This window comes from Aptenodytes patagonicus, chromosome 7 (assembly GCF_965638725.1).
Source record: "Aptenodytes patagonicus chromosome 7, bAptPat1.pri.cur, whole genome shotgun sequence".
Taxonomy (NCBI): Eukaryota; Metazoa; Chordata; class Aves; order Sphenisciformes; family Spheniscidae; genus Aptenodytes; species Aptenodytes patagonicus.
Genome location: NC_134955.1, coordinates 44,079,488 through 44,091,962, shown reverse-complemented (window position 1 = coordinate 44,091,962; position 12,475 = coordinate 44,079,488). Strand labels below are relative to the sequence as shown.

General features: G+C 44.7%; 1 protein-coding gene across 2 annotated transcripts in view; it reads left to right on the top strand.

The window, feature by feature from the left end:
• Nucleotides 1-1,314: 1,314 nt before the first annotated feature.
• BAZ1A (bromodomain adjacent to zinc finger domain 1A) overlaps nt 1,315-12,475 on the top strand; it is a 66,013-nt gene continuing 54,852 nt past the window's right edge. The window contains exons 1-2 of one of the 2 annotated variants that reach the window (XM_076345023.1): nt 1,315-1,571; nt 8,858-9,136. In XM_076345023.1, the coding sequence (XP_076201138.1) occupies nt 1,459-1,571; nt 8,858-9,136 (392 nt within the window). In that variant the 5' untranslated portion in view covers nt 1,315-1,458. The remainder of the gene's footprint in view (nt 1,572-8,857; nt 9,137-12,475) is intronic. The other variant, XM_076345024.1, reaches the window with a different exon arrangement.

Below are 12,475 nucleotides of genomic sequence, written 5' to 3'. Positions count from 1 at the left end.
CTTTCGGGCTGTAACTGAGAGAGTCTCCGGAATTGCACTGTCAAACGCCGAAACCGCTGCGGATCAGCCGAAGGGAATAGCCCCGCAGGAGACACGCCTGCCCTTGCTCGCGGGGCAGGTACTGAGGACAGTGGCTCCCTCCGGGACCGAGCAGCTGGTGGTCTCCCAGGGGCTGGTGGTCTCCCAGCTGCTCGGCAGCTCCTCGGCGCCCGACGCCGGTTTCGGAAGCGCTGGTAATGCCGGTGGCAAGAGGCGCGGGCGAGCAGCGCCGCACGCCCCAGGCTCGGCCGCCCCTCCGTGCTGTGCCGTGCCGTGCCGCCCGCAGCCCGACCCGACCCGGCCCCGCCGGCAGCGCCGCGCGGAAAGAGCCGCCTTCCCCCCCGCGGTCAGGCGGCCTGCCCCCCTCTCCGCACCGGAGATCTCCGGCTGATAATTCAAAAATGGAGGATGCGCCCTCTCAGCCATTAATTAATAATGTAGCTCGCTGTCTTCCTGTGTGACACACGCTGGAAGGCACCGAGCGGCCAATAAAGATGTAGGGGAGAGCAGGGGAAGGCTCCTCCCCGCAGCTCTTCCTGATTGAGGGCTTGAAGAAGTAGATCAAAAACTTCCCAGGAGCCGGGGGGGGCAGAGGAAAGGGGAGAAACGCGGCCGGGGGGACCGCGCTTCGCAGCGGCCGAGCGGCAAGGGCAGCCTGCGGCCGCACCAGGTGGGCAGGAGGGGAGGGAGACCCCCGGAGCCCCCCGCTGCGGCAGGCCGAAGGGCGGCCAGCCCCCCGCGCCACGGCCGCGCTGTCCCGCGGCTGCGGAGCCCGGCGGCGGCCGGGCCGGGGCGAGGCGAGGCGAGGCGCCGGGCGGGAAGGGCGAGGACCCCCATTAGGCAGCGTCCCGGCAGGAAGGGAAGGAGGGAGATAAGTGGTCGGCGCTGCCCCTCCTGGGTGTTTGCTTTGCGGGGAGGAGGAGGCGGAGGCGGCGGGGGAGTGGAAGTTGGTGTCCGGCCCGGCGTGTGTGGGTCAGAGGCGGGGGAAGGGGGTGACCCGGGGGCAGGGGAGCCGGAGGAGACAAAGCGCGGCGGCGGCCGGGGTATCCCCGAGCCGAGCACGTTGCGCGGTTGGGGCGGGGGGCGCCGCCTCCGCCCGCCGCTCGGCGTCATGGCCCCATTGTGAGGCAGAGGGAGGCGGAGGCGGGAGGAAGGATCCGCCGCTCGCTCCGCGCGCAGTCCCAGCCAGGCAACGGCGTGTCAGGCACACAAAAGGCCGCCGGGCCGCCGCCGGCGCTTTCTCCCGCTCCTTCTCCGGCTCCCCCGGGGGGAGGGACACGCGGGGCCCGCTCCCTCCTCCCCGGGCCGGGGGGCGCCGCTGCCCGCGCTCGCTCGCTTACTCCCTCCGTATTTTTTTTTTTTTTTTTCCTTCCCCCTCGAAGCGGGTCCCGGGGCAGGAAGAGAGCGCGGAGCGGGGCGATGCCGCTGCTGCACCGAAAGCCCTTCGTGAGGGAGGAGCCCCCCGCCGACCTTCGGCCGGACGAGCGCGTTTTCTACTGCAGGGTCACTAACGAGATCTTCAGGGACTACGAGTAAGAGACAACCCCCGTGTCTGTGTCCGTGTCTCCGTGTCCGTCCGTGTGTCCGTCCTGCCCCCCCCCCCCCCCCCCCCCCCCCGTCCTCCGGCGGCAGCGGGCAGGGAGCGGTTTAACCCCCGAACGGCTGACACCTGGGCGGGCGGGGAGGGGAGGGGATTCCCCGGCAGCGCCGCGGGGAGCCCTGCCGGGGGGGGGGGAGGGGGTAGGGGGGTGAGGGGGGGCGCGGCTGGCGCCGAGCCCGTGCCCTCCCGAGGGGGGTGGGGGAAGAGGGCGGATCTCTCGCCCGGGGCAGGGATTCCCCCTGCCCCTCCTCGGCGGGGGTATCCCGCGGCCCCCTCCCCTCGCGGGGAAGGAGGGGAGCCGGCTCCTTCCTCACCCCCTCCCGTACCGCTCCTTCAGCGGTGTCGCCCTCGACCCTGTCCCCCTGCCCCCGCCGGGGAAGTGAAAGTTGTGCGTGTGGGAGGCGGCGGGCGGTAACGAGCGTCTGCCGGGCCCGGGCTCTCCCCCTCCCCTCCGCCGGCAGCCGCGCGTCGGCGGCGGACGGCGCTAGGCCGCCTCGCGGAAGGGGCTGCGCCGGGCCCGGGTTCAGCCGGGGCAGCGGGCCGCCCGCCCGGCATGTGCCGGCCGCCCTATTGTTGTGGTAGCGGCCGGGCGGGGGGCGCCGCCGGGCTCGGCTCCCCGGCCCGCTCCCGCCGCGGTTAACCCCTTGTTGCCGGCCCTCCACCGGGCCGGGGTGTCGCAGCCGCCGCGCCGCCCAGGGCCGCGCTCGCCCCGCCTCCGCGGGGAGCCGCCGGCTGACCCGGTTGGAAATGGCTGGCGGGCTCGGCGGCCCGGGCGGGGGGCGAGCGCGGCCCGGGCGCGGGGGTCGCTGCACCTGTCCGGCGGGGCGCGGGTCCCGCAGCCCGAGCCCTCCCTTCCCGGCCGGGCGGCGCCGCCGCCGGAGGTTGAACCCGGCCTGAAACCGAGCGGGGACACCTGTCCCCTCAGGATCTCTCTTTCTCGTGAGGCTTTTCCCCCCCCCCTCCGTGCTTTTCTTTTCTTTTTTTTTTTCTTTCCTCCTTTTTCCTTTTTTTCCTTCTCCGTGTGTAAAAAGACCAATGGAAATTGTGAAATTGTCGTTAACCGTTGAAGGCGTGTTGTACGGATAGTCCCGAACTTACTGCCGCTTACTTTATCGCTTGTAAGAACAATGGACAGAAAGTATTTAGCGAGACGTTTTTCAAAAGCTGATAAATGTATGTGTTTTCACCCCAGTCTGATCCAGCACCGCCCCCGCATCCAAACTCTTTTTTTTTTTTTTTAAAGACGTGCAGACTAATGAGATTAAATCTGAAATACTTTTCATTTGCAGCATGTGAAATTAGAGCACACCTAAATCTTTTTCGTGTTTAGACTTGTTTTGCTTTCTCAAATACACTTCGCCTAATAAAATTTTAAAGAAGTTGGATTAGGTAACTTTGGAGGGTAATGCCTTACTGTTTCCTGGACGATATGCTCTAGGGGGGGAGGGGGATGTTGAATATTTTTTTGGAAGTTTTGTAGGGAGTGTTTTCATTATAGGGCGTATAAGAACCTAACGAGCAAGAGCTGACAGCCTCCTGTTTCTGTAGGAATTAAGTCCCCCTCCCCCAGCTTCCAATATTTTGAAAGCTGCTTTTCTGGTTACAATTATTATTATCACATAATTAGATGACTGTCATGTATTTGTTGACACTGCACTGAAATACGTTTCAGGTACGTGTAGTTTTGCTAAAATTTCAGCATGAGAAGTATCCTTTTAAAACATCTTTCTGCTCTCAGAGGGTTTGGTGAATATTTTAAGTACTCTGACAGGCTTATTTACACTGCGAAGATGTCACTAAGAAAAAGTATGAAAGACCAAATTCCATATTTAACCAAAGTTCACGAATTAAGGGATAAATTTAGACTTGTGTTCACACAGGCGATCCCTAGAAATGTCAGTGGGTGTTTAGCTCAGGGGTCAGGGCTTAGAATATGGTATTTGGGAAAACTGCAGAAAACTCTGCTATGCTTGTTTTTTGTGTATGGGGGGTGGGGGTTTTTTGGGTTTCTTCTGGCTTTTTTAGGTTGGGTAAAATTGGCGCTTTGGATTGAAAAGTTTAGTATTTTTTACTTAGCAAGGCGTCCTGGCACAGATGAGTAAGTTTAGGTTGTTAGCTGTTTGTGGCATAGTCTACTGGAGAACATAGGGTCGTCTTTCAGCAAGTTTTAAAGATGCTGATTCTTGTCTCTGCTGGTTGCAAAGTGATGCTTCAAATAGCTAATGTCTTCTGAAAACAACATTTCCCATTTCTTTGGGTACTCTGACAGTAAAAGTACTTCTCTTCTTTCAAGGGCAATTAGATTAACAGGGATAGGGAGGGCCCTATCCTATTTTTTTAAAAATCGTATTAGCTGTTTCATGAAAGAAAACCATTGTCTAAATCAGGCTTCTCTGAATCTACTTTTGCAATAGCAACTTGAATTTTTTGAGGGGAGAACTTAAAAATTACAGAGTCTGACTAGATCAAGCGGGCTGTATAGGTGCATATGGTAACCTGAATTCACCCTTGCTCAACTATATGAACACTTCTAATTACTACAAATGGTTAAGACTTAAGTTGTTTTCTTGTTGTGTGTGGTTGTTTTTTTTTTTTTTTAAACAGAGCACAAACTTAGTGTTGAAAAGCTGCTTCCATGCCCGTGGCAGCTTTAGTAGAGATGAATACAAATCATACATTAGTATTACTCTTCTCTATATAAGAATCATTATGCTAATGTGAGGAGAATTTGGCAAGACTAGTATTTTGTAAAGTGACTTTCCTGTTAAGAATGTATTTCCTTTTTAGTCTGAAATACCATTGCATAATTTTGTAACCCTTTAAAAGGGGGTGCAGTGAGATGGCAGTGTTCGATTGTATTTATCAGGAATAACAGGAACTGGGGAAACTAATGTTCTTCACGCTTGGTTGTAGTCCTGGTTAGAGGGACAGACCTGGGGACAGACCAACAAAAGAGTCTCCAGAGCCATAGTAGTAGCTGGAAAAGCAAGTACTGGGATGCATGGGATGCATGAGAAACACATTAAACCAGTGGGATGTTACCACCAGTCTGACACCTTGTCTGTGAAAGTTAATAGCTGATAAAGATGTGCGGTGAAAGCTACTATTAAAGTATGGGAAGTCTTGCTTGTGAAGACAGCCTGAAAAAGAAAATGATGAATAGTGTAGATACAGTGGTAGGAATGTTCCTCATTCTAAAACACGGAGGGGAAAGAGCAGTTTTGCATCTTCAAAACTTACTGAAACTTCTTTATAGACTGGCCTGTGGAATTCTTGGTTACAGTCAAAAAGAGATCTGTTCAAAAGGCTTTTTAAAGGGTCCTTAGTTAAACTAGGTGGATTTTTCTGTTTTGTTGAAGAGAAACTCATAACTCGAAATATATTCCTTAATGCATACTTAACCTGTAAATATTAAGGAATAAATGTCTCTTTCTCAGTTTTTTGTTTGTTTGTTTCTTTTGTGCATTATTTCATAATATGTATTATTGACCAGTTCTGGAGACAAGGTAGAGTACAAAAATGCTTTTGTGATCCAGAATGGCAGAGTTGGTCTTCCATGATTACCCTCCTACCATAGACTAAATAGACTATATAGTAGAGGCTCATAGGAGCTTCAGGATTAAAAATAACAATTACTACAAATTAGCCATTCCACAGACTTATTTTTTCTCCGCTTTCTCCTCTCTTGAATTTCACTTACTTAACATGACTTTCTCATATTTTACATTCTCCGATACCTAATTCTTCTGTTTAAAAAAGACCCCCCCCAACTTGTTTTTAATATATGCCAAGAAAATGAATGAAAGTAAACGGTTTGAAACAAACATGTTCTTGAAACACACTAAAAATACAGTAGATCTTGGTCTCAATGGGAATACTTGGTTAGTTCAAGCAAAAGGCATCTGTAATTTCTAGGCTGGATTTTTATATCCATTGCAACTGCAGTCAGCACAGAGACTGCAAGTAATTTATTTCTAGCTTCTGTTAATGAACTGCCTCCTATCAAATACCTACAAAGTAGCAGTATTAAACTACTTCTCAATGATTTGCTGATAATTTTGCTGTTTACCTTACCTTGCATGGAAAACTAACTATATAATGTAAATGAAAAAAGACATCCAGCTTAAAAATCAGCATTAATTACTACTGCAAAGACAACTCAGTTTTGACTCGCTGCTCCTTGAGTAGTTGAGCTGATATGGACATCTTCACCAGGGCGCTGCAGTCCCGTTTGACTTCTCGCAGGCAGATGGGACCATACAAGTGAGTTTTGTGGACGTGTTTAGTATTAACTTCCTTCTCCATGTTGTCAAGAGTTGAAGAGATCTTGAACCAGTGAGGAAGCCCCAAAGACTGTAATACCCTAGATAAAGATGTAGATAAGGCTTCAGATGTGACATAACAGCAGATGCACTTGCTGTTGTGAATTTAAGTTGAATGTAGAATTTGAAGAAGCGCATTGTTACTCTTTAAGTGAAGAGAAAGGGTATCACTGCTGCTGCTACCGTTCTCTTGGTTTGGTAGCTGTTGTGTCTGCTCTTTGTAAATCTTTTTGTGATAACTGACGTGCACCAGAGAGAGACAGGGACAGAAAGAGCACTACAAATAACATCTACTGCTGTACTGTGGGGATTTTGTTTTCTTCTCTCTCTCAAACCAAGTTAAAGTGAGATCATTAAAACATTGCAATAAAACTGTGTTAACAGACTAAGCCACAGATGGTTTTGATGTGCTATAGGTAGTGACTAGCTAAAGACAAATAATGCTTTCAAAATTGAATGTAATTTTTTTTCTTCCCTGTAAGTTCACGGGGGAAAAATCCACACAAAGCAAAAGAGGAAATGAGGGAGAATGAAACTAGATACGCAAACGACTCTTGTATGCAAATGGAAAAATGTTTTCCTCAAATATGTTTCAGTTAAAGAACCTTAGAATTTTGCACTTGTAATAATCATGGATTAAAAATTGTTAGGGTTTTGTTGGGTTTTTTAGTTTTTTTTCCTGTAAGTTCAATGCTGTTGCTTTAAATAGCATGACTGCCCGGTGTCCCCTCACAAACAATAACAGCAGCTCTTAAAGGGACACTGTCAGCATCAACCTCAGTCTCTCCCTCCCTCTCCGTGCTCTCTCTTTTTTTTTTCCCCCCTGTTACTTTCATAATTTTTGAAAACTATGTTCTGGTACATTTTTTTAACAACTCTTAGGGTAGTTTTCTCTTTCCTGGCTAAAGATAATTATCAAGAACCTCTTTGGTAAGTGAGATACAAAAATATATGTAGAGAAACACAGCTGCATGAAGATTTGAGTAAATGTTTCTTTATCCATTGAAGTCAATAAGACTACTAAAAATTAGTGTGAATCTAATACAGAAGTATTGAAATGTAGGGCAGGAAGAGAGCTGAAGAGATCATGTTTTATGTATTCCATCACCTTAAAAAAAAAAAAAGACAGCTTTTTGTCTAACCTGTCCTTTAAAATGTTTAAGTAACTATTCTATACCTTAAAGATACTGATTCACCATGGTTGACAGCAAAAAAAAGACTATTCTGTCCTATGCACAAAGAATGACTGACAGCTATCTGTTCTTCATACATTGAAGAATAATTTCTCTCATTCTCTCTCCTTTGTTCTTCTCCTCCTTTTCTTGTTTAGAGTAAGCAAACCCAAGTTATTACTCAGGAGTGTTAGACCCATATACTGTCAAATATATTAAGTGGATGCAGGTGATACAAACATCTGAAATTTTGTAGCTATTAAATATTATTCAGATAATATATTTCTTCCTCTTCTGTCCTTTTCCCCTTCTCGCAGCTGATGTTCTTCCTAAAGCATCTTTCTCACACTCAGAGGAGTCCTGTGCGCTTACAGAAAGGATTATCTGAGCCAGGACCCTCCATTGTCCTCAATCTGGAGTTTCCATTTTCACTTACAAAATGTTATGGTTCATCTGTCCATCTGCAGTGAACATTGTCATCTGCATCAGTCTAACTGACGCATGTTTGCTGGCTTGAGTTTGCAGGGAGCCTGCAAGAAAAAACTCCAAGTGTGAGCTGTCCGATTCTCTAACCCCATTACTAGAAATGATTTGAACAGTTCTATCCTTTTAAAAATGGGAACACTGTGCAGTGTAATTTTTTTTTTAAAGGAATGAAACTTCAGTATAGGTATCTCATGTAGCATGCAGTGTTCTGAAAGTACTGTGTGTCTGCCTTGAAATAGCTATGTTGAACTGATACAAGGCAAAACAAAACTTGATTTGTCATGTTGTGTGTTGCATACTTGTCAATGCTAGTCTGTTAAGATTTTTAAGGGAAGGCAAATAAAAATCATTGTCTGAACTGGGGCATATTGAAAGATTGCTCTGCTGTCCAATCACTGATCCATAGTATATGATATGTTTTAACATGATTTGTGAATAGCTCCATCATCTACTTCATCTAGAAAGTGTTTTAACAAACCACTGTTTTTCTGATACCTGTCAAAAATTGACAGATGTTGACTAATGAAAGCTCTTCTTTCTTGATTCCAATATAATAACTAGTAAGCAAGCAATAACAACAATGTAATTTTAGCATTAATTGGAAATATAGGGAAGGAGGAGAATCAATATTTGCTAATGGAATAAGGGAGGAGAAGAATCTGTAGGAAAAAATAGTTTAATGCTTTTTTCTAAGAGCAATGCAAACAATGAAGGAATAAAAACTATTTAGAGAACTACTTGACATTAATTTTTTTACCTCTCATATCTTAATTTGTGAGCTAGGGCACTCAAAAACTGAAACTTATTCAAGTTTCAACATGTTTCTGTGATCTTAAGGTTATTTTATGTTTGTACAGTTTTAGACCCTCCTCTTGCAAATATTTGTGGAAATGTGGGGGATGTGAGGAGGATATGCTATCTATTAAACTCGGTGTGATTATTCTTATGCATAAGGCTTCTTATACGTGAATGTTTGTTTGCAGCACTTCTAGGTCTTGATGCTGTTACTGTAGTCTGTAGTGAGAGGAGACTTTGGTTTTACAATAGCAGTTTACCATGCCATGTCTAAAAAGTGGTAAATAACCCTTGATTATCTACAAGCTCTACAGGAGTAGACCTGCCTTTGCATTTCAGGCCTGTAAAAGAAATTTGCTGCTGTATTAATAGTGAGAAAATTGAAAATGTTAGTCAGAACTCAACAGTTTTCTTTCTCTCTCTCCCACCCTGTGTCTTTTCAGTGATTTTTTTGAACGCACCATTCTGTGCAACAGCCTTGTGTGGAGCTGTGCTGTCACAGGTAAACCAGGACTCACATATCAGGAAGCACTGGAATCGGAGAAGAAAGCCAGACATAATCTTCAAAGTTTTCCAGAGGCACTCATCATTCCAGTTCTCTACTTGGCCACCCTTACCCATCGCTCCCGACTTCATGAGATCTGTGATGAAATCTTTGCTTATGTCAAGGATCGGTATTTTGTTGGTGAAACAGTGGAAGTAGTTAGAAATAATGGTGCAAGGTAAGTATATTTAAAAATACCTATTTATTTTTGTTTGGTGTGGGTGGTTTTTGTGTGTGCTTTTTTTTAAAACCAAAAATCAGGATAATAAACTCCATCAAACACACCTGAAGTGAGGTGTGATGCTTAAGCTAGCGATTCTGTTACTGCTCCTCCCTACTTTAATTAAGAGTAGGGTTGTATTGCTGGGCTTGGTATCTCTTTCCTTAGCTTAGAAGCAGCTGCGGAGGCAGGATAGCTCTTTCAGGTCTTGACACTGACGTTTTTTGGTCCACGTGGTGGATTTGCAAAGGAATGTCAGTCCTCTGGTGTGAGAATGGTGGGTTGTTTGTAGAATGAGATTTAATGAGAAAGTAGGGGAAGCTATGAATTAAAAATCATATGAAAGTTTTGATGAGATCGTCCAGAATGTAATCCGTCACATGGTGTTTTGTGTACTCAGAATGGTGGAACTATCGAAAGCTTAAAGAATTGATGAAAGTTGGATTTTTGCTTTTTAGGTTGTGGTGAAAATTGTGACTGCATTCACAGAGAAGTTGGGAATTAATCATAAAATGTTTCTAATAGGTGATTATCTGGGATTTAGTGTGATGGTTTTTTTTTTCCACTCAAAGTTAGTGTTACGTTACTCTTAAACTGATGTATCTATTGCAAGCGTTTTTATTGTTATCTTAGACTGATAAAAACTTGGAAGAATTTTGAGCTTCAGATGCTTTCTTTCTCATATCATTGGTACATACGCTGTATAGTATAAATAAGCTGTTTTATAACAGGTAGCTAGCTTGAGTCTTTCTTTAAAGCAGTTTCTGGGAGAGGACTAGAAAAGCTCCATGTTTTGTCTACATGAGTTTGCAGTTTCACCTAACTAAGGTTTAAGATGGGAAAGACTTAAACATGCTCAACTTGGAAATACCTGCAGAATGTGTGCTAAAGCCTTTGTAGGTTCAGCTGTTGCTGTTTTTTCTGTTGTTTGTTTGTGGGGTTGTTTTGTTTTGCTTTTTTCGGGAGGAAGGTGCCAGCTTACACTGCAGAGTAGACAGGGCACAACTTACCGGCTTCTGTGGGTAGCCTGAGGTCTCAGCACGTAGTCTGGTGTATATTGGGTGATAAGAGTGGGCTGGTTCAAAATGGTCATTGGAGAACATAGTTATTCTATATGAGTCTTTTTAGTGACTGATCCAGATCTTATTTAAGGCAAATTCTGTACTATACCAGGAAGAAAAATCTGTTGACGTGCTGCAGGAGATAAGCTGTAGGGAAATTCGTATGGGTATGTACATAAGGTCGGTGCTTAATAGAAAAGCTTTCCATCTCTTCCCTGCTCTATTCCTTTCAACCAGTGAAGTCCCAGTTTGCAAAGCCAGGACCAGAACAACTTCAGTGGAGTTGCTGCTTTCTGTACAGAAAACCTATATCCAAAGTTTGTTTCTGTCTTCCTCATCTTTATACTTGTCTAACGACTAGACCCAGGTTACCACTAGTATTACAGTCATTTTGTTTAGAGAATAAGTTTTTTCTTTTTTTTTTTAAACTAGAAACCTGACTATGATGAACTGTCAGTGTAGTTCAGCTGTTGGTTTTCATTTGCTCAATGAAATGCCTTTGTTGTCAATCTTTGACAATACTGCCTGTTTCCAAACTAATAGCAAAAAGAATGCTTTAGAAGACAAACTATTTTTCTCCAAGAACAACCCTCCTGTCTTCCTCTTACTTTTCTAAACTCTTCGCTAAAATATTTGTGTGTGCTTCTTAGCTTTTCGAAGCTTAAATGAAAAGTAGGCTTATATGCAATAAATACAAGTCTGGCTTGTTTCTTTGTCTTTTGAAATTCAGAATCCTTTTTGCTTTTCTTTTTAGAGCATCATAAATCAGTTTTTAAGCTTGCCCTAACAAAATGGTTTCTACTTACCATGTAAGCTAAATTCTGTTCAGATAAAGTTGTGAGATGATTCTATCTCATGAAGATAGCGCTGTCACTTTTTACCAGCCTTTAATTCAATCTTCTTGGTTATTCAAAATTGTGTTGAGATACATATCTAACAATTTTGTGTTTATGTTCCACTTTCACAGATCAATATATTAACAGGATATAAGCTAAATTTCTTAAGCCTTTGGGGTCGATAGATATCATTCAAAATACTGAAGATTCAGATAAAATCTATTTCCATCAAAAATGAACCTGCTAGAGATTGCATGTTTGAAAACTACATAAGTATAAACTTGTGTCTGGTACAATGAAGCATGAAAAATTCACCTTAGCTGATTGTATGTCACTGATATTCTAGATAAACGTATAGCAGAGAGCTAGTTCAGATGTTTAATACCAAATCCAGGAAACAGTGCATGTAACATGGTAATGCAGAGGGATTTTTATGCTTAGAGATACATAATTAAAGAATACAAAGTGGGAGGAGGTGAGGCATAGTTGTTGTTCTGCCCAATTAACAGTTGACTTTGACCTATATTTTGAAGTACTACATTGGGGGTTAAGTATACCAACTCATGTTACTTGTAAATAACATGGTTGTTCAACAGAGCGATTTGTGTGTGTTTGTCCTGCACAGCTACGTTTTTGTGATCTTTTCTAGCAAACATGGTCACCGTCCATCTATAGTGTAATAGCATCCTATGAGACCAACAGAATTTGGCAGATCATGAAAACCCAGTTGTGTCATGGTGTTGTAAACTCTTCCACTGCATTTATGTATGAAGTTTTTTGCACATGTAATGTCAGCAGGATCGTTTGTTATCTGAGCTCCGCCCATCATTTAATGCGAAGCCTACAACAGAATGCATGTGTAACCAGGGGTTGCTCAAGCAATTTAAGTATTGGTATTTTATAGCTCCTAACTTTGCACATGTAATATTCTTGTAGGATAGATTGCTTTGGTGCAGCTTTCTAGATTTTGAACAAAGTAAATGTGAGGGAACCCAAACACTAGAAGGTTTAGCATTTTTGGCTTAATGTAAATGTTTTTATCTTGAGCATATGAAGCAGTCTATAGTACTGTAAGCAATGCACAGGTGATCTAGAAAGAGTAAGAGGACAAGTGCTTTGTGCAGAGGAAGATTGGTTTGTTTTGTTTGGTTTTTTTGAGACCAGTGGTTCTTGTATCCAACCCATGTGTTCTGGTTGTTGCAGAATCTGATGCCCCATTGCTTTTTCTCATCTTATGTCCCTATCAGGCTCTTGTAGTTTCTAGCCTTTTGTTGTGCTGCTCAGTTTTGAATTTGGCTGCTTCCGCCTTGTTGCTGAGGTCTGGTAGGAGGAACTCGGAGAGTTTGGGAGATATTCTGTCTTCCTGTTGTTTTGGTATGTCTGGTGTCATAACAGCCCTT